Genomic DNA, 22,059 nt, shown 5'->3' on the forward strand with positions numbered 1-22,059 from the left:
AATTTCCGCATCTGATCACAATTCACTACACACTTTTTTCAAACTTAGACAATAGAGAAAGGAAAATAATCACTAAAACCCCTCAAAACAAACTTTCAGAACACAGAATAATCAGAAATGACCTGTTTAACCCTTTTTAGATCTCGTAAAACCCACCAATGATGTCAGTGCTACTAACTGTTAGAAGTTTTTAGCTTAGAAATCCTGCAAGTGATGTCGCTTGTGAGTTTTCTGCACTAAACGAATATTTCAGGGGGTGCAAAAGGAGGTATACGAAATGTTTTTTTCAGTGGGTTCCTTCTCCAAACGAAGTGTCTATCAATCAACCACAAGAAACCATTAATAACTCAATTTCAAATTTTTTGTCAGTTATGGTTTTTCTGAAATAAGTGCTTCAATTGAATACCTACATACGAAAAAAAAACAATCTCGTGAACAGAAAAATTTGCTAAAAATGTTTCAAATCGCAAATGAACATATCTAACAAATATTAAATGTAGCAAAAAAAAATTTCAGTCTGACAAGCAAAAGCTTGGGTATTTTAAACAAGTAAAAGCCTACTTTGCTTTTTTGCTACTTATGTATTGTTGGACTGTATTATGTATTGTCTCTTGAGTACATTTTTGCTGTTGGGTGGTTTTCTTTTAGCTACTACCTTGATAGAAATAGGGTACTGGTAGCCCACACGTAATTGGTCAATCCTAATCTGAAAATCTCTGCACTGTACTCTTTGTTGTTGATTCATTTTATTGTGACTATTGATATTTAAGTGTTGTGGTATGAATTAACCAGTGATCCGGGTACGTTGTCGTGGCTATATGTAACGGTGGTGCCTACAACAGCATATGCTGTCATGCAGATTTTCTGTCTTTATCACATGGATATGATGGAATAATTTGTCATACAGTTGCTGCCACCATCATGGGCGTCTTTCTACATTATTATCTCGCCACTAGATGGAGTTGAACAGTTATATTTCAAGATTGGGTTATTATTACTATTATCTTTGCCAAGCTGCATCCTCAAGTGGTTTTTCCATACATATTCTAATAATTAGTAACATACATGGGAAAAAAAATATAAGTTTTACATGTGCCATTTTATAAATTTCAATACAGCATTTTTAACATAAATTACTGAGAAATATTTTCCTGCATTCATTTTGAACTTGAACAATCCATGCTGTCATTGCATTTAATTAATTAAGAATTCAATATTCCTATTCAGAAAACTAATTAGTTTTACTAATTGACTTTTATTATTATTTTTAAGATTTTAAATGTGTGGCAAAGAACATTAGTTTATGTGAATGTTTAGTTTCTTAGAATGTTTTTATAAAAAATTAGTTTAGCAAGATCTTTATTATTTTATGTGGGAAAGTTTGATTTGAAATAAAAGATTTTCATCATACAAATAAGCTTCAGGAGAGAATTTATCCTGAAAGTCAAGGTAACATTGTATCATCAATTGAAACTAGGAATATACCCAGATACAGTGTCTGGATGTTATAAATTTACAGATGTAAATCTGACAATAGCATGAAATGAGCATCAGAACTCTGTGATGGCTGAGTCCAGTAGCTGATAGTAGTATATTCTTGTTTTATTTTTTTCATAGCTGCTTTTGTTCTTGTCTGATGACTTTTCACAAAGTAGATTACTGTATGTGTTCCCGTATTTCGTATTTCAGGTGTGTACAAGAAGCTTCACAACGGCAGCTTATAGTGAAGTCTGTTATTGATTTAGTGAGTGCAGTGAAAAACTTGGTGGAACCTGAAGGTAAACATCATGCATTCATGACCTGTTTCATGATTCATTTTTCATCTGAAGTTCCCAACAGGCTTTTTCATGAAAAAAAAAAAAAATTAATGAGGTCATTTATTTTCTCTAAATATTGTAGAACATCAAGTACAATAGAACTTCTCTATCTCAAAAGTGATCGGCAAAAACAATTTTGGGATAATTTTTATGTTAAAAAGAAAATTATGACCAAAATGCATTAATATGTGTCCTATTGATTTAGTACAGTAAATTTAGGGATTTTTTTCCTTTAACTCTTTAACGCCCAGATAGAAAACCTGGGAGGGTCGTGAAAATACCAAGTTTTTTGTGTTCGAAGTGGACTGGTCCAAATTTCGGCCACTTTCCCTCTCACCACCCTTTCTCCATGAGTTTCTATTTTTGCCACCCTTTGCATTGACGTTCACCATTTCATTTCAATGGATTTTAAAGGGGATAATTTGTCTACAGAAAACACCCCTTTCCTCACAGCATTATCTCTTTGTAAAATGCATTGAGTACCCTTAGTCCATTCTCAAGGAACATTCTAGTACATCAGCTTTTAAAATCCCATTGATAGGGCGTTGCAGTTGTCTTTTCCGTTCCCGCCTCTGACAAGAGCTTTCATCTTCTTTCCCGTTGGTGACAAAAGCCCACCAAAACATACCCATACCCCCTAGCTGGGCCGACTTGAGGCGGTTATGGGCATTAACCTACTCGGCCGACTTCGGGCGATCTGGGCATTATAGAGTTAAAGGAGAAAGCTATTTTTTCGAAACAGAGAAGCTATGGGAGCCCTTAGGGCTCTATGTGCACTCCCCAGGGGCTTTGCGGCCACTCATGGGGGAAAAAACAAAAATTTGAAAAAAAATTATTATAGATAAAAAATAAAAATAAATCTGTAACTTTGATGAATAATTAAAAAATAGGCCTACGGGGCTCCACCATAGAAATTATATGTCAAAAAGGGCTGGGCGAGTCAAAAAAGGTTGAGAATTGTTCTACTGTATTTAAATTTCTAATACCAATGAACGGAAGTGCTATATACCCATAACCAGGGCTCCTACTTCTTGGTAAAATGTCATATTTTCTAGGTTTCTTCCTATTTTTTTTACAGAATCTTGTCAACAAAATTCAGGTAACCTTTTTTTAAATGAAAAAGAAGTCATTGAAATATTGCCAAATAATACAGATGTAGTAGACCGCAATCAATGATTCTGCCAAAGCAGAAATTGTATCACTTTTCAGGTTTATTGAAAGAGGGGTGTATGTGGACCATTTGGTTTATTAATTTTTCTTTTGCTTTGTTTGAGGGTTCAACATGTACAGTAGGCATTAAAAACTTCTGCCTGGTTGAAAAAATAATAATTTTGTATTACTACTTCTCATGGTTTAGACCAGTGTTTCTTAACCTTTTTTTGCCCGTGGCCCCCTTTGAACCATATTTTTTTCTTGTGGCTTTCCTGTCTTATCCAGAGTTTTCAACTCTCATCTAGAAGCAAGACGCTTTATACGTATTGAAATGATTTTTTTCAGTGAATTTATACTGAACGAAAATTGGCCTCCAGACCACTAGCCTAGAATTTATTGATCTCCCCGCTAGTCCGAGTTCTATCAGGACCGTCTCAATATCATGGGGCCCCTCTCCTTAGGCAAAGTGATGCTATGGTAGTCCCATACTTTAGCTGGAAATAAACAGCCTGCATATTTCCTACTTATTTTCAAAATTAATTGTACTATACAAAATATAAGGTGGGTCACTTATGGGCATGAGGCTCCTCACAAGAGTGGGACTGACAGAGCTACAGCCCAGGGCCTAATATGGTTTTCATCATTTTTTTTTTCACACAATAAATGTCATATAGGGAAGGAGGGTCTGAAAAATTTAACCGAGGACTTGACAAAAACCCCATCTTAGGGAACTTGTTGCAAAATGTAGGCGGTGAGGCCTGGTAGGTCCATGCCCTAAAGAAGGCCCTGGTTTTATGGGATTCTCTCTCTCACTGTAAGTGTTAGTCACTAATATAGAATCTTTATTTCTTCACACCTTAATTTTTCTTCTCAGCTCGCCAAACCATTGTCATGGCCAATTTCTCCATTTTCTTCCGTGGCCCCCTTGAAGTATCCCAGTACCACAAGGGGGCCATATGGCCCCCGGTTGAGAACCACTGGTTTAGACCAGTGATTCCCAATGTGGGCTTTAATGGGGCGATGGAAATTTCTAGGGGGGCAGTAGAAGCTACGGGTGTAACATAGGATCCTATGGGTTAGATTGCATTGGGGGCGATGGGACAAAAAAGGTTGGGGAAACTATGGTTTAGACAGTAACTAACATTCATCATTTAAAATTATGGTGCACATTTTGTGTATGGGTGAAACAACATGCATAACAAAGTTTGCATAACAAAGCAATTAAATACATAGGTGTATTCTAGGTTTTGTGACTGATGCTACCCAATAGCATTCAATTGTCTTCTGTATTTTTAGGGCATACAGAGGCACAAACAATATTTACAATGCTCAGCAAAGAGCTAGAAATGAAAGTGCTTCATTTGTCAAAAACAATGATGCTGGTATTGAACAGTAAATGTAAACAAATCCTTTTAAAAAAGATGTGCAGCACATTTACATTAGATCTCATAATTTAGAAATTTTGCACTGTCCTTTTGAAAGTCAAAGGATTGTCATTCTTAAAAAAACTTACGTCTTCATGATTTTCTTTGAATCCAGGAAAAGAGTTGACTGACTGGACTTAAGATATTGTTCTGGATAATTTCCACAAGACTTTGAGATTGCAAAACAAGAAGTGGTTCGACGGACAAACACAGATTTATTTATAGAACAGCAATTTACATGTATTTACAAGCTAATGAGAGAGCTAACAACTTTCTCACAAAGTTCAATCACCACTGACTTTTCATCAAATCTCCCTATTCTGGAATCTGGCTACTATTTATAGGTCTGGTCGAAGCTTCGAGAAAAAGAACATTCCACAAATTTCTATTTCATAGTACCAGGTTTGTGGCGCCACTGTCTGGATGGGCGTAACCTTCTGGAAGCTTCTGTCCAACCCTCCACCAGTTCTTCGCCAATCACACATATTTCCCCTGAACCGAAACCGGTATCAACAGATTTCGATAATTCTGAGAGCCATCGAATAAATCGTGCCATCTATCGTCTATAGATTGTAACAGTATTGTGAATTCTTATTGAATGTAATGTATTGTGAGGAAAAAGAGAAAAGAACTATCTGGGGTTGCTAGTACACTGTTGTGGCCCAAAATTGTTTTTGTTGCCAAGTCATTTCTGTCATCTTGCTTTCGTTCGAGTCAATCATATATGATATCGAAATAGCACTATCAATTTTTTAAATTGTTTTAAAAATAAAAAAAATTGATGGATTCCAAGGGGGGTAACCCCCCCCCCCCCCAAATTCCTATTTTTTCTCATTTTTGAGAAGTCCTGGCTATAACACATTTGCAGTAACAAATTATCATTTCGAATGAATTCAAAATGTTTTTTGTGTGTGTTGCACAGATTTGCAAGTGATATTTTTAAGTGATATTGCATTTTTTTAAAAGTGATTTTAACGTCCAATCATCTTTTGCAGGTTCAGAGAAAACAGAACACACTACTGCAGAAAAGCCAGATATTTTGGAAAAGAATGTTGCGTTAGATGTAAGCATACTTTTTGTGAATAATTTTAGTTTGTGAATTTAAATGATAAATAATGATTTGCATATAAATACTTATAAATGATGCATGAGTTTTTGACATGAAATTTTTGTGCATTGAAAAATACAGTGAACCCTTTAACTGTTGTTTTACCCTTAAACTGCTGAAATATGTGAAGCTTTACCTATCTATTACACACAAGAGAAAAATTATCTTTTTTTTCAAAGCATCGCAAATCATTGTTCATCATAATCTTCACAAAACCATCAGAATTTTTTTTTGTATGTAATGAAATTTTCTCTACGGTGTGTTCACATTTTGCTTAATTGATTCTACATTGAAAAATATTCCTCTAATAAAAGTATGTACTCAGCTTATACACAAGTATATACAGCAGTTTAAATTTTTCAACATTTTTTGTTTGAACTATTTCACATTCATTGCATAGTAAAGTTTTCCTTCTATCAACTTATATATATATATTTTTTATCATAAAGGGTGTTGATAACGTGTATTTCACTTGATTTATAGGAAGCCACTTCTGATTTCAAAAGCTCTAGGAAAAGAAAATCTGATGAGCAGGATCCTTGGAAAAAAGGTAACACTAGTTCTATATAACAAAATGTGTTATATATGTTTCGTTGCTAACTTTTCACATTCCTTCAGCAAACACAATCTTAATTTTTAAATTTCCAAAAATATTTCACTTTGCACATCAAACGATCAGATTCATATGTTGAAATATTAAAAATATATGCAATCAATACTAATTATAGTTAAAATATCACTACCTTGTCTATTAGTGATATAAGGTCATTTTCTGAGTCCTGGCCGTGTATAGTGAAACAGCTATACAGCGATACCTTGGCTAACAACGATTTTTTTTGGATTGTTTGAAAAGATTGGAATTAGTTGTACACATAACATAAAATAAGAAGATTTTTAGTACTTCATTTATCCAATTCTAAAGCCGTGCATTTTAGCCTTCGGTCAGTTTTTGCCTTTTTATAGCACTCCTTGGTGTTTTAAAAAACTTATATTTGAATTTTGGGCAGTACCTGGAAAAAATTTAGTGATTTTCTATGGAAACAAATTAGAAATTATGTTTCAGCTAACGAACGCTATTCCAGAATGAATTTTTGTTAGCTAAAGTATCACTGTATTTTTTTTTAATTTATCTATTCATATAAAAAGAAAATTTTTTGTATAAGAAAATTCTCGATTTTTTAGATTCCTTTGCCAATTTTGAAAGATTTGAAGCTGAAAATTTGTAAGTGATTTTATTTATTATTCATTAATTAATTTTTATTTGCAGGTATCTCTCCTTCACTGTATGCATATTCATTTCACCGTAAATAGTAGATTTGAAGTTGTCATTAATGAAGAATAGATAGCTTCTCTCAATAGCTTTTTATTTGAAAGTGCTTCCTTCCCTGAAAATGAAATAAAAGTCACTATTTTTATAGCCATATGGATATTCCTAAATACACTGTTATGCCTGATCTTCTACAGTGACCATGGCTGCAACTAGAAAAACGAAAGCCTACGCCATTGCCCTGTTCCGGTGTCCACTTCGTTGCCCCCCTCCGCTATAATTTTGAAGGGAAAAAACGGTAAACTCGCCATCCTTCCTCATCCAGTGTCTAGTGAACCAGGACCCACGCCCTCTCCTAGTTTCAGCCCTGATGGCAACTATATTAAAATATTAGGATCAAAAGTCCTGTTTGTGCATTAATGATTTCTGAATAAAACTGTGCACGCATCATCATCAATCGTTGGTGTCAAGAGGGAAGAGCTTAGGCCTATTTTGCCCATTGCTCTGACACCAAGTAGATTGATACAAATTATGGATCATGTAGATATGAAGAAGTATCATTCTGTGGAGATTTCCCAGAAGTTTTGTAACAGCATTGGGAGTGAAAGGCATGGCAACTGTTACTATTTTGTTGAATATTAGAACCTGTAAGTGGGACATTATAACAGCTGCCAAGTCTCCCAAATTTTCCGGGAATCTCCTGAATTTTAGCTTCATCCCTCAACCTCCCAAAAAGTTCTTAAATCTCCCGAATTTTTACGAAAATCACAGAAAATCCCTAACTGTCCCTAAAAATTCTCTACTTCATTAAAAAAAAAATCCCCACTTATGAAAACAATCCCTAAGGAATTTCTTGTGGAGCATGAAGCCTCTTTTCTTTTCTCCTTTCGAAATGACGTCAAATGTCGTAAATGGGGAAATTCCCTGTTTAAGGAAGTTTTACAAACCCTCTGATGGTAACAAGAAAGTTGTTTGTCTTATTGTGCAGGGAAATAGCTTAGCAGCCAATAGTCCTGGATAATAATTGAAGATTATAGTGATGCGCATATGGTTAAAATTTCTTTTGTTGAAGTTACATACGTGCGATATAACAAAACATGAATACTGATAAGCAAAAACATATTTAATCAATTTTAAAGATACTTATTCTGATGAATTTCCTTTCATCAAACGTTCCAGAAAAGGGCAGACTTTTCCTTTTCGTACAAGTTGTGTTACGGACATAAACATCGGTCATGGAAAGACTGCCATCATCACTCATGTGAAATGAAAAAAGAACATCAAGCAAGTGTCACAAAAAGTCATTGCTCTTAAAAAATTGATGCTTTTTTTCCCCTTCATCTTCCGATGATTTTGGGGTCATTCGCGCAGAATGTTGGTTCACAGCGTTTCTGATTGAACACAATATTTATTTTTTTAGATCACCATTCTGAAGTTTTGGCCTCCGATTTTACTTGTAGGGATTTTATTTCCAAGAGTTTAACTTCCATGTGTGTAATACAAATACAAATACAACGCCACAACAGGCAAACTGCCCAACGAGGTGGCTGACTTAAGAACATCATGGATCCCTGAGCCATTTTTTTTGGAGGCCCTACCTCCTACTACTACTACACCCCTCCCCCCGCGGAACCCCCCAACGAATCGGTACATGTGGGAATGTGCGTGTACGTGTAGTGAAACCTGACGTGAAGTTTTGTTGTTTCTCTGTAATGCTTGTTATGTGTAGTGCTGCCACCAGTTTTTCTAACTATGAGTGAAGTGTTATGATTGAATGATTTATCGTTGTAGGACTGTTGCTCTCTGTGGCGAGAGTTTTTAACGGGGAGATCGGCTCGCATTTTAATTTGACTTTAAAAAAATTCACTTTTTCAGTAGGGATTTTATTCCCTATGCTTAAACTTTTGTGTGTGGAAAATCCCTTTCGTATTTATTAGGAAGTGGTTTTAGCATAAAATACGGGTTCGCGCGAAAATCTCCAGAATTTTCATTTTCAAAAGTTGGCAGCTATGTTATAAGATACCTGCAAATGATGTAGGCCATATCTAAATAAATGAGGAGGCTGCTCCTATATGCGATACCCTTTTAAGGGAAAGGGGGAGCAGAAGAGATCTCTCCTAGGGATATGACCGGAAACTTAACATGAAGTTATTGAAAAATAACACATGGGAGTTTGAATAAGAGCAGATAATTGATATTTGTCTGTATTCCAATTTAACACAAAAGTTGTTCAACCTTGTACTTTTGAGATTTTTCATAATGATTTTTTTTTCTTCAAATTAATCAAAAAAATAATGGGGTTTTTTTTTTGTTTTGTTTCAGAACATTGCGAGACATCAAAACTTCTGACAAGAAAATTGATTCAAAGGTGCATGAGGCTTCATCAGAAAGGAAGAAAAGAAGAAAATCATCAGTTTTGAACCAAACCAAAGATGGCTCCATCGATTTTATCACTCATCGCAGTGACGAGATCTTTAATTCAGAAAGTAGTCATAATAAGAAAGATGCTGCATTGAAAATAAGTGTGCCAGAAAAAAATGTGCATTCGAAAAGCATTGGTAGTTTGCAAAACTGCAATGCGGAAGAGATGAATCGCCTTAATATACCAATTGCCATAGATTCATTCAAAGTTACTGTACAAAGCACTGATATGAAAAAAAACAGTGGGCAAGAAAGCAATTGCATTGTGAGCACAGTAAAGACTGTCATTGGTAAAACTTCATCTGCTGATGAGAAGAAGAAAGAAAAAGAAAGGAAATTTGAAATATCGGATGCTGAATCATATAATCTGCAGAAAAAAAAGTTTTTCAAAATAAATAAGTCGAAAATCAGAGAACTTTTAGTTGCTTCCAAGGCAAATATAAAGCCATTGACCTCTGAAAATGACACTAATGAGAACAGTTGTGCAGGTCCATTGGCTCGTGAAAACATCAATTGCGAAGCTAGAACAATTCATGAGGAAGATGAATCTCTAATTGAGATTCCAGAAAAAGAAGTGGATTCTGCGCATTTTCCTTTAATTGTAGAGCCGCATGTAGAAAATTCAATTGTGGATGAATCACATTTCTCAATCTCAGACAGATCTGTTGGTCTTCTTGAACGAGATAAATCTTTGACAGCTCTAGACCCATTCAAGCAAGATGCAAATAATTCAACCTGTGTGAATGAATTCACGGGTATGGAAGTTAATCTTTGCGCAGATAATGAAAATGATCCTCAGAGTACAGATTTGGTTGCACCTAAAAGTGATGCATGTGTAAAAAATAATCTTAAAAGTAATTCAGTCACTGAATCATCTCATGATGGTAATAGTCCTATCGGAGAAGATACCGTCTTAGAAGAGATTCTAGAACACAAACGTGAAGATTCCTCATTTTCCAAATCACCCGGTTGGTCTCGCTTAAAACAAATGAATAAAGATTTTCATCCAAAAACATTTCCTTTGTTAGACATTATTCACAAAAATAAATTGTTGACAAACAGTGCTACATTAAATGCAGTGGAACATTGCACCGATGTTTCTCTTCAAGTTGTACCTCCAAGTTCCACCAAACTTACTATTTTTTCTTCCCAGAAATCCATGGATATACCACCCACTGATATTAACAAGGAAGATATATGTGTGGAAAATGTTGAGGAAAGTCCAATACATGGTCATGATTCAATGGATTTTGAGAAAATTTCAAAAAATGATACTTGCAGTGAAGAAGATCTATTTAATGATGGGCCAGCGGAGGAAGCAGATAACAGGCTTTTATCGATTTCAGTTATGGAAAACTGTAGTAACGAAACTAGGTCTCAAAGAGATTTGATTGCTGCATCAGTGATAGGAGATGGAACAATCATACCGAAACAACAGTTTCAAGCAGAAAAATTGCCAGAATTTTCGCCTTGCTCTAATGTCAAATCTACAGAGAAACAAAAAACGAAGAGTTCTGCTGAAATAAAGACCCCAAAATTTACGAGGCTGAGTCGAAATAAAAATGGTTTTAATAAATCCCCTATATCAGGAGTAGAAATTCACGAAAATGACACCTTGTTAAATTCTGTAGATTTGTCTACTAAGCATAAAGATCTTTCGAGAAACAACCTCAAAGAAAGACCTACGGCACCGATCCCAACTTTTACTATCGAAAGTGCTCATCCTGTAGAAAAATATAGAAATTCTGATCCGGAATATTCTAAGACATTGCCATCAAAAGAACATGAAATAGTTCACGATTGTCATGGTGTGTCTACAAAGAAAACGGTATCGGACGAAATGGATGATAAGGATGTTTCAACCGCTCTGCAAGGAAGTACTGCACCATTTATGCCTACTACCAATGTTGATTTCGTGAATGATGGAATCCACGATGCTCTTGTTTCTAATAATTTGGTAAAAGATGATGTGGCGAAAAACATGGATTCTCAATCATCGAAAGACCGAATCATTAATAAAAAAACCTTAAAGCTTTTAAAAAAGAGAAAAAGAAAATTTAATTCGAAGCCAACAAAACATGCTAAAATGATAAGAAATGCAACAAATGACTCTGATAATGCAAAGGCTATTATTTCTAATGTGATTGAATCTGAACCGAAATGTTTAACAAAAGGCCAGCAAGATCATATATCAACTATAGCAATGGAATTTTCTGTTACAGAGTATGACAGAGAGAACATGCACGGTGTAGAAAAATCTGCCAATAATCCATGCAGTGAAAAAATTCCGCCTATTGAAAAAACGAAAGTTGTTAAGAGAATCTGCTTAACTCTTGAAGAAATTGAATCTTACTTCCAAAGAAGTTCTAATTCAGGGAAGTGTGAAGTGGCAACTGTTCCATTGCCGTTCAGTGATTTCAAGTTAGAACTGAATGTTTCAGATGAGACATTGAATGTCTCTGTTCTGAAAATAATTAAAAGTCAGACATTTAATAGTTCTGAAAAATCTTTCACTGATGATAAATCAAATGATTCAAAGCAAAGGAATGAAGTGCAAACCCAATTTCCAGAACCAAGCAAAAGCATTAACAAGATTATTATGACTGATGATACAGTATGCTCTAACAGCTTCTGTCACGGGGCAAAAGATTTACCAGGAAGTGCCGAAAAGAATGTGAATATGGAAATTATTTCATGTAGTGATGCATCTGAGAAAAAAGATATAGGACTGAGACCCATGCAGTCTAGTAAGGATGAAGTCGAAACAGATCACATTTCACAGTCTTTCGTAGAATGTTCCGTAGGAAGAGAATTGTGTAAAATGCCTAATGATTTAATTACAGACATAAATGTTGCGAATCAAGAAATCAAAGATTCTTCGCAACAATCAGAAGATGTAGAGATTTTTGAAGATTTCAATGAACGTGAATCTCAAGTCTCTCATGCTAAGAGTGATTTTTTTGAAAAAGATGTTCATAATTCTTTATTGGAATCTGAAAAAATGGAAAACGTTCTCCAATCAAATACAGAAGTTCATGAATGTACCGATGATCATCCGATGGCACCAGTAAGAAAAAATGATGAAACTATTGCAGATAGCCTTTTCCAAATGGCTGAAAAACCATGTGTTAAAAATGTGGATGAAAACATGAAATGTCTAGATTCTCAAGATTCTGAGAATTCCTTGGATACAAACTTTTGGCCAACATTTTCCGATCGTTGTTCTAAACCTAGTGACAAATGTGAAGAAAACTGTTTGGTAAAAGAATCTAAAGGAAGTTCATCAAGAAAAAGCCCATATCCAATGACGACATCAAATTTTGAAGAGGACATCACAAGAAATATCAAATCACCGGTTTTTAGTGACGAGATGAAAACTAAACATTCATCACGAATGGATGCCAAAAATAAATTCATTCTAGACTCACCAGATATGGAATTATCTGAAGAAATTGATCCCTTCGGAGATACGGGTGAATTTTATAAAAAGTTGACATCTCAGGGACATGGTCGAATGAATTTCGAAGAAATAATTAAAGAGACCGAAAGTTATGCTTCTGATCCAGATATGCAATTTGCGAACGACCTTGTTGGACCGCTCAAAGATATTGCTCGAGAGATGAATAATTCAAAAGTTGAGACTGACAATAATGTTGGCGATCGCTCAACTTTTTCAAAAAATAAACATTCAAGGAAGTCTGCAACTGTGCAAGCAGAGGCTGTTTCTCCCTCTCAAAGACAACAATCTTGTTCAATGAATGACACAGAAAAGAAAATAAAGAGATTTAGGCGCATCACTCAGGTTGACAGCTCCGACGAAGAAGATGATGTGCCAACGCAGCCGTATCCTAATAATTATACCACAGAGGAACACTGTCAAGTTCAAACAAATGACGGTTCGAGAAAGCTTCAAACACCTTCAAGATACTGTGATAACAATAGAAGCTTGGCAGATTTTGATTGTAAGATAATTGTTTTTACTTGAATTCATTTATATTGGCACTCGTGCAATAATCATGTATGTTATTGGCTCATTAAATATTAACTTATTTTACTTCCTATAATTTAAACTGAAAAGCTGGATTTAATAGCCCCAACTGGAATTTTTTTCTGTAAACCATTCTGCATTGAGTTTCGTTTCTTGATGTTTTTCACTTGGTGTGCCTGGAAGGTCTCAAAAAACACTTTTTATTTTCTATATATGAATTAAGTGTTTATTTTATGCTTTATTTTAGCCCTGGATGATGTAGAAAATGGAATGGATGCTAGTCTTCAATGCTTGACACTTGACAGTGATATTCCGAGTAGTGTAAGTTAGCAAGACATATTTTTAACATGATACATTTTCAGATTCATTTCAATTTATCAGAGCCATTTCTTTTACAACCAAATATAATACCTGTACATATAAAGCGGATAATTTTGTAGGGGCGTTTGAATTTCCTTTTCGAAATTTATCTCTGCTTGGTACACAGTCCTTATACTTTGTATGGAAAGTGATATTTAATTCAAAATCACTGGAAAAAAAGTTATTAAATTATATCCTAGATCTGTAAAATGACTATAAATTGCAATGTAATCATGAACATTCACATATAATAATTATCTATTATTAAAATGTTATCATCAGTTAGGAAACTATTTCCCAAATTTTGCTCATCGTTTTCATGTCCCACAAAGGACACCCTGATTTTAAAATGAAATAACTCAGAAACAGTGATCGATAGAAGAATAAAACAAGTGGTATGTTTATTTTAAAAGCTGTATAAGTTTGACACAGAAGTCTCAAAATTAGTTATAAATGTTGCAGACAGGTGGCGCTGCATGCTGAAGTTGCTGTATAGAGTCCAAGAAATAGGTTATAAACTGTCCTTTGCAAGCAGTCATTGCAATCACATAACAGTTGATACAAAATGTACATTCCGCAGCACAGAGATGCCGCACACGATCACTACTGAATGGTACGTTACAGTTTTGGAACAATTTGGTGCCTGGGTTGGAGGATCAACGAGACACTTTGTGGTTTCATGCAAGGGGGGGGGGGGAACCACACCTTACCACTAAGGTTTTTGAAGCCTTTCTTGAAGACGGTTGTTTAGTTTAAACCATGTTGTTTTTAACCAAGTGGATTTTTTTCAAAAAATCACGTAAAAGTGGTCAAAATTTGTTTTCCCCTTGAAAAATATCATGGTTCATCATTAGCCAAAATGTTTGATTACTAACCACATTTTCTATTCTTGGGGTAAATTCTGATGGTATAAATGGTTTTTCAAAAAATCTCATAAAAGTGGCCTGAATATAAATTTTCTTCCATATTAAGTAACTTATACTCATGTGCAAAATTAAGAGAATTTGCACATTGTGTCTAATTTCACAAAAAATACTGAACCAAAGTTACTAATAATGCCACCCCAAAGAAGTATGCAAATATTCAGTGTCGAATACATAAGCTTACAAGTTCCTGTGGTCGGAGCTGTGATCACGGAGGGGATGATAAGGGCATGAGACATTTTCCACAATTTGTGTGCTTGTACTCTTCTGTGATATTTGCTGTTTCTCGCAAGAGTTCGGTAAAAGTTTTATCTGTCAGGTTAAATGAGTAGCCACAAACGTATGGATGATGGAATGAGATGGAGAATCATCGGTAGATTGGAGGCAGGACAATCACAAGTGCAGGTGGCTACAGAGGTCGATGTTACATCCAGTGTCATCTGCAATTTGTGGAAACAGTTTCAGGACACTGGATCCATATCAAGAAGACCTGGATAAGGTCGTCAGAGAGCCACGACGACCAATGAGGATCGTTCTTTGGCACTTTCAGCATGGCGCCACAGGACTGCTACAGCATCACAGCTCTCACGTGAGCTGCATGCTGCCACTGGAACTCGAGTTTCACGGTTTACTGTTGCCCGAAGGCTTCGTGAAAGAGGGCTTTATGCCAGAAGACCCACTGTTTACATACCATTCATTACAACACACAAGATAGCACATTTAGCATGGTGCAGACAACATCAGCCTTGGACCAGACTTCATTGGAGCACCATGCTCTTCACAGATGAGTCAAGATTTAGCCTGGACACTGATTCTTGACATACACTCATCTGGAGAGAGCCTGGTACCTAATACTATCCTTCCTACATCAAGAAAATGGACCACTATGGTGGTGGAGGTGTCATGGTCTGAGCAGGCATCATGTTGGACAGCCGCACACCCCCTTCATGTGTTTGGCAGAGGGTCTGTGACTGCTAGGAGGTACAGAGAGGAGATCTTGGAGCCCTATATTCGACTTTTAAGGGGCACAGTTGGCCCTCGGTTCATGGACAACAATGCTCGTCCACATCGGGCTCACTGGTCAACGATTATCTGGAAAGTGAAGATATTCGGCGTATGGATTGGCCAGCCAGCTCTCCTGACCTAAACCTTAGAATATAGGATAATAGAACATGTCTGGTTCTATATTCTTCTAATGAATATAAACAATAGAACATGTCTGGGGCGTTCTTGGGAGGGCAATTGCATCTCGCCATCTCCCTCAGAGAACTGTCCCAGAACTCAAAACTGCATTGCTGCAGGAGTCGGACTGATTGCCACAGGGACTCCTCAACTGCCTCGTGTTCAGTCATGCTGTGCGACCTGTCTGACTGTGAGAGGTCACCATAACCCCATATTAGACTCATTTTCAATTCGATCTTGCAATGTGGATTTTGGACATTCCTGCAATGATGAGCTTTACTGACAATCATGCATACATACTATGAATTTTGTATGATACATTGCTTTCTCTGTTATAACTGTGTATTCGTACCAAATTTCATTAAAATCTGTCCACTAAACTTCGATACAACAATGTCCTTTACTATGATAAAGCCGTCTATATATATATAACAATATATTTAGGAGGATTTTGAGAAATCGCCACAACTTTTATTATTTTTATTTATTTTTCACTCAAAATATATTTCACTGTATTTTTTAACTCGTCACATGCTTCAGTTCTTCCGAGGATGTCTAATAATATCAGAGTTGGGCATCTTCCAATTGCCAAAAGTGTTTGGTATTTCTACTCTGTGTGATACACCAAAGTGTATTTTGATAACCTTCTTTACAGGAGCCATACACATTTAACTGAATTTCTTTTATCAGCTGATCAGTTAAAATATTTTGCAGCAAATAAAAACTCAAAAGTGCATTTTTTGGTGATGCTGAAAAAAACTTGAACAAGTGGCCACGGACAGGTTGACTGCTGACCACATACAGAGGTGGCCGCAGAATGGGCATGATTTTTGTGTTATGTCTATGGAGCCTATTGCCTGTTTTGAGGAAAACGCTGCAAAGGGAGGTGGCCGGGGAATAGGGGTGGCCACCTAGGGAAGTTTCACTGTATATGCTAGGCAGATATGGAAATGATTAGATGCACAGCGTGATTGCGCAATGTGTAATGCCATTAGAGGGCATTGAACTTCATTCTCCTTGGCATATAAAAAAGGTCAGCAGAGGAATTTTGCCTGTACTTAGTCTGTTGCAGAGGGATGCTTTTTCATCAGAGATGCCATTATGCCGTCATCGAAGACAATATGATCAGCTGTCAAAATTCGAGGGGAAAGAATCATCAGGATGATGGAAGCCAGGTGATCAATCAGCTCGGCGAGTAGCCTGCACTTAGGCCAATCTGACTTCACTGTGAAGAGGTGTTGGGACCAGTGGATGAGAGAGAGGTTGCATGCATGGCGGACAGACTCAGGACGCTCTCAGCAGACCAATATCTGAGAAGACTGTTACATTACTCCGCAAGCATGCACAGTGTCAACTGCATAATTGTCAGCTATTCTGATACAGGCAGCAGCTTTACTACAGGCCCCTGTGTCTGTCCGTACCATCGCGAGGAGCCTTGGCGAAGAACATTTGGTACCGTGGCGTCCATTACGTGTGCTACCAATGACACCCACTCATCTGCGCCTCTGTTTGGAGTGGTGTAGAGCTAGACAGGATTGGACCGCAATCGAATAGAACCAGGCTGTCTTCAGCAATTCAATTTGGGCAGTGATGACAATCGTGTACGTGTGTGGAGGCCCTGTGGTGAACGCCTCAATCCTGCCTTCACTATACATTCACCATGAATATATACCCATACTATCACTATGTGTGATTGTATGGGGTGCTGTCACATACGACACCTGATCACCTCTAATATTCATCCATGGTACCATGATAGCCGAGCAGTATGTTCATGACATCCTTCAACCACATGTGTTGCCACTCATGACAAGACAATGTCGACCACACAGCAAGGAAAAAATCTAATTCCTTCTTTAGAGATGGGTGACACTTTTTGGAAGTGCAAGAAAGTAGGGATGGAACAAATAGTGCTTTGGCCAAATATTGATTTTCTTAAAATTCATCAAAATTATAAATAAAATTGCCATTTTTAATTGAAAATTAAATTACTGGTGATTTTAAATGATTGATATTTTTTGAAGTAGTTATTTTAATATTTTAGTTTTCTGTTTATAAATAAATATTAAAAACTGGTAACCAAAAGATTTTTGTTGCCATGATACTGAAAATCAAATTTAATAATGATATATTGTATTTTAATACTAGTGATACCTCAGTAACGAAGATGATTTGTTCCAGAATCACTTCATTAGCTGAACATGATTTCCCATAGGTTTCTATGGAAAATCATTTGATTTGTTCCAGCTTCTGCTAAAAATTTAAAGATAAGTTTTTAAAACGCCAAGGGATGCTATAAAAAAGACTAATTGAAGGCTAAAATGAATAGCTTCAAAATTGTATAAATGAGAATGTACAGGAAGACGAGAGATGCTGATCTTTTTATTTTCCAACATGTAACACAACCAACACCAGCTTTAGTCTACTAAAGCCCCGTTCACATGGGAAATAGAAAAAACAGGTTTGAAACCCGCTACAAGAATTCTTACCAATGGCTGCTCTTCATTTCTTTCCTTACGAAAGAAAAATGTAAAGAAAATTCGTAAGCCAAGGTCTTTGTTAGACGAGATATCGCTATACTTACAGAATAAATTTTTTTCCCAGTACTTGTTACAATTTTACATCTAATTAAGAAAATGTCGCCCATTATTTACTCTCAACAAAAAATGCATCATAAAATTTACCACTTATTTTTCCTTTCTAGATGTTCTTTGTCCCTTTCAGTAGCTCAATACGTTTCTTGTCTAGGTACATCCTTCAGTTTGTGTAATTCATGCTCACTTCCACATTATTGCGGTAGGATTCTATTTTCAGCTTCATGTTTTACTTTTCCTAGAAATACACCCTGACATAACCTCTGGCACAGAAAGGGATAGGTATGCACCACACAAAATATAATCAGCAAATTGTTAATTTATGCAAAAATTCCAATTAATATAATTATTTAAAATTAGTTTGTTGTGCTCTTTACACAGATATTCTGTAAAAGGGCCGAATACAGAATAGCAGCCGAATATTCGTCCCATCTCTATAAGAAAGTAGGTGCGTGGAGATGAATTAAGCATTGAATAGCAATGTGTTGAATAGCATTTCAATACTGAAAAGTATTGTATTTACCTGCGCTCATTTATCCATTCGCAATTTCCTTTAAAAATTATCTTGATGTGCAAAAATTTTTGTCACCATCATAATAAATCTGTCATAAAAAATGCAGCCCTCTGTGACTGCCTCATGCCTGGCGTCGGCCCTGGTTGGGAAACACTGCTATATGGGAATCAGTCTTGACCATCAATTACTGATCGCAGCTTTTGTTATAAGAGTACTGATTTAATTCAGTTGTTGGGTTTCGGGTAAAGTCCCCTTTCTGTACAAATATTGCATGAATCTAAAAATTTTCCTGATGCATTTCTGTGTTTTCTTATAATGCTGTTGGAATTACCTTTCAAACAATGCATTTACATAAAGTTTTGCGTATTATAGGTTGCTGATAAAATGAAAAAAGAAATAGAAATGATGAATGAAAAATTGGGCAAATTGAAAAGAGCCATCAATGAGAGTGAGTTTTTTTTAATATGCAAAGAGTGAAAATGTATAACCACTAGCTATATTACCCAGCGCTGCCCAGGTTTTTTCTATAGAGTGATTTCATAGTTCCTTGGCAAACCATTCACCCCTGTCAGCGTTCCTTACTCGAAAAATGAACACCTGTGTACCAGGGTTGGCAGGTTCTGGCTGTCACGTCAAAATCCTCAAATATTGCTTTTCAATATAAAAATTCCCATTGGAAATGTACACGTTAATTGCATGTAATGATTCTGTACATGGAATAAAATTTTGGGCAGATCAGAAAATTTAACACTTACGGGTCTGAGCTATTTCGACTATGTTTGTTCCTGTAGACAGGGTTTTTAGCACTTTTCATGGTTTTTTTTTTTTAAATAATTGGAATATATATATATATATATATATATCTTAAAAGTTTTTTAGCTAGAAATTTCAAACTCCTTTCTTTCATAATATAGCATTTGAAGGTATTAATAATTAATATTTAATGAGAAATAATTAAAAAGTATGTTTTAGAGTTTTAAAAAAAGTTTCGCACAAGAAAACATAATTTCTCAGCATAAAATTGCAAACAATTCTGAATAGAAACTTACCTGAATGTTGTACAAATATCTAAAAATAGTTTTTATTAAAAACAAATATCATCTTGTAAAATTTGCTTTAGTATGGTACTCTTCAAAACACACATTTACAGACTGAGCAACATCACAAGGTTCGCAATAAATTTGAGTTTCTTTCCTCAATCTTTTTCCAGTTTCTGCCTTTGATTTGCTCCGTTGCTCTTTTTCATCATCTAAAATGAATAATAATTTTGTAAAATATATGTCCTACAACATTCGAAAAAAATAAGTAATGTACCCAGAATTTTTTGTTCAAAGCAAAAATAAAATATATTTACCAGTGCTATCATCATCATCTGAGAACTGTGATTTTGAATCCCTTATACAAGTGAGCTAGTATTCTGGATCATTTGAATCTAATAACTTTGACAAAGAATTGTGTGCTAATATCTCTCTAAGTTTTAGTAAAATATATTTTTTTTAAATATATCTCTTAAGTTCAGCCAAATCATCGGCATCTGATGTCTAAAAATCGTTTATGAGACATCGCGAAACACAACAAACATGACTACCTGGGAAAACAAATTTGTTTCAACTATACTTACTTCTATATCATTTCATAAAGCTACTTTCGTTGGCTGCTGCCATCTATATTTTTTTTCGAACTAGGAGATTTATAGATTATGTTCAAAAACACTGGGAACATATATATTCAGCCAATTTATAGCTACAAGTGTTAAAAGTTAAGCCCAAGTCTGACTCGGGCTTAGTTCCCTTGAACAAAAATGGCATCCTAAGTCAGGCTTGGGCCCGAAAGTGTTAAAATATCAAAATAGATTCCCAGTAATTAGAATTCGGAATATAAAGCCCTTTAATTTACATAAGTGTTTTTTTAATTTATCATATCTATCAGATTAAAAAACTATTTGACAACATTGACAATAAGTTTTGACTGTTTTAATACTGATTTATAGTTTCTTAAGTCTAAAACCTAACTCTGTGATGCCCCTATCATACATATTTTAAATAAGCAGCTCTATTCCACTTAGCAAATTGAACACAGGTAGTAGCTTAGATAAAATGAACCACAAAACTATATTTTATATGTTCTAGGCTCTTATGTTGGAAAATTCAAAATTGCAAATTATAATTAATATTTTGTTTTAATTGTAATAAATTAATGTTTAAAAATAAAACATTGTAATATACAAAATAGTAAGTTTTTCATCATGTTATATATGTACCTATTGTTTAAAACATTATAAAAAAGAATTCATTTAGGTTTTTGACTGTTTAAACCTGTTTTTTACACTTGTCATGTCAAAAACCCAACCCTACTGTGTACAAGCTTGACTGTTTACAATACAAAACTCAGTGTACACAAACGTACACATACGTAAGGCTCACATTGTAGCCTTACGTATGGGTGCTTGAATTTTTTTTTACACATTCTGCTTGGCTCGAAGGTGACTGCAGGCAAACTGGTGGACCTCCATTTACATGTAACAGCAAGATCTTATGCAGGGTATCTTTTCTGAGGAAGATAAAAGTGCCTCACTTCAAATTAGATTACAGAGATGTGTAAAATGCGGGAATCTGTGCAAAATTCTGTAGAACAGAACCAATCAAATAAAGCTGTAGCAGTGTGTCCAACAAAAATTCTGTCGAAAAAACGAATGTCTAAGAAAAATTAAAATTTTCTCCATTTTTGAAAAATCCTTAAAGGGAGGCAAAAGCAAACGTGTCATTAGATATGTTTTTTTTTTTTAAAGTCGGACAAAGAGAATAAGTTTGAAAAAAAAGTATATGCCTAACTCGTCCAAAACAATAGTCCTGTCTTTCGTCACGTTTAGAGTAAGTTAATTTGTTAACATTATCGTATTTGCTGTTCATTTTATTGTATTATTTATTATATCATTATTGCATTGCATTATTGAATGCAGCCATTTTTATGTGAATAGATAATTGTGGAATGAATTATGCTAATTTCCATTATCTCCTATGGGAGAATTTTGATTCAAATAATGAGCATGTTGGCGGAATGAATTAAGCTTGTTAACCGAAGTTCCACTGTATTTGAATTCAAAAATCAGAAAAGTTGTGAAAGAACATCATAAACTAACAGACACAACACTTCTTTCTCTCATACATGCTGTTCTTTCCAAATATTTTCTCCAATTTTTGAAGTACTATACCTTAACGAATATTGTGCTTTAAAAGCGCAGAATTGTTTTGTTGGCCTAGGACAACTTCTTAAAAAAATGTTTCCTCCCAAATGCATGGCTAAGGCATC

General features: G+C 35.3%; 1 protein-coding gene across 1 annotated transcript in view; it reads left to right on the plus strand.

The window, feature by feature from the left end:
- The window catches only part of LOC149088303 (uncharacterized), a 31,275-nt gene that overhangs the window by 7,276 nt on the left and 1,940 nt on the right, over positions 1-22,059 (plus strand). The window contains exons 5-11 of the mRNA XM_089246683.1: positions 1,690-1,778; positions 5,389-5,456; positions 5,985-6,051; positions 6,684-6,723; positions 9,091-13,151; positions 13,425-13,498; positions 19,123-19,198. Coding sequence (XP_089102809.1) covers positions 1,690-1,778; positions 5,389-5,456; positions 5,985-6,051; positions 6,684-6,723; positions 9,091-13,151; positions 13,425-13,498; positions 19,123-19,198 — 4,475 coding nt within the window. The remainder of the gene's footprint in view (positions 1-1,689; positions 1,779-5,388; positions 5,457-5,984; positions 6,052-6,683; positions 6,724-9,090; positions 13,152-13,424; positions 13,499-19,122; positions 19,199-22,059) is intronic.

Source organism: Pholcus phalangioides, unplaced genomic scaffold (assembly GCF_987345545.1).
Source record: "Pholcus phalangioides strain wild (caught in Gottingen) unplaced genomic scaffold, Ppha-v1.0 ptg000003l_1, whole genome shotgun sequence".
Lineage (NCBI taxonomy): Eukaryota > Metazoa > Arthropoda > Arachnida > Araneae > Pholcidae > Pholcus > Pholcus phalangioides.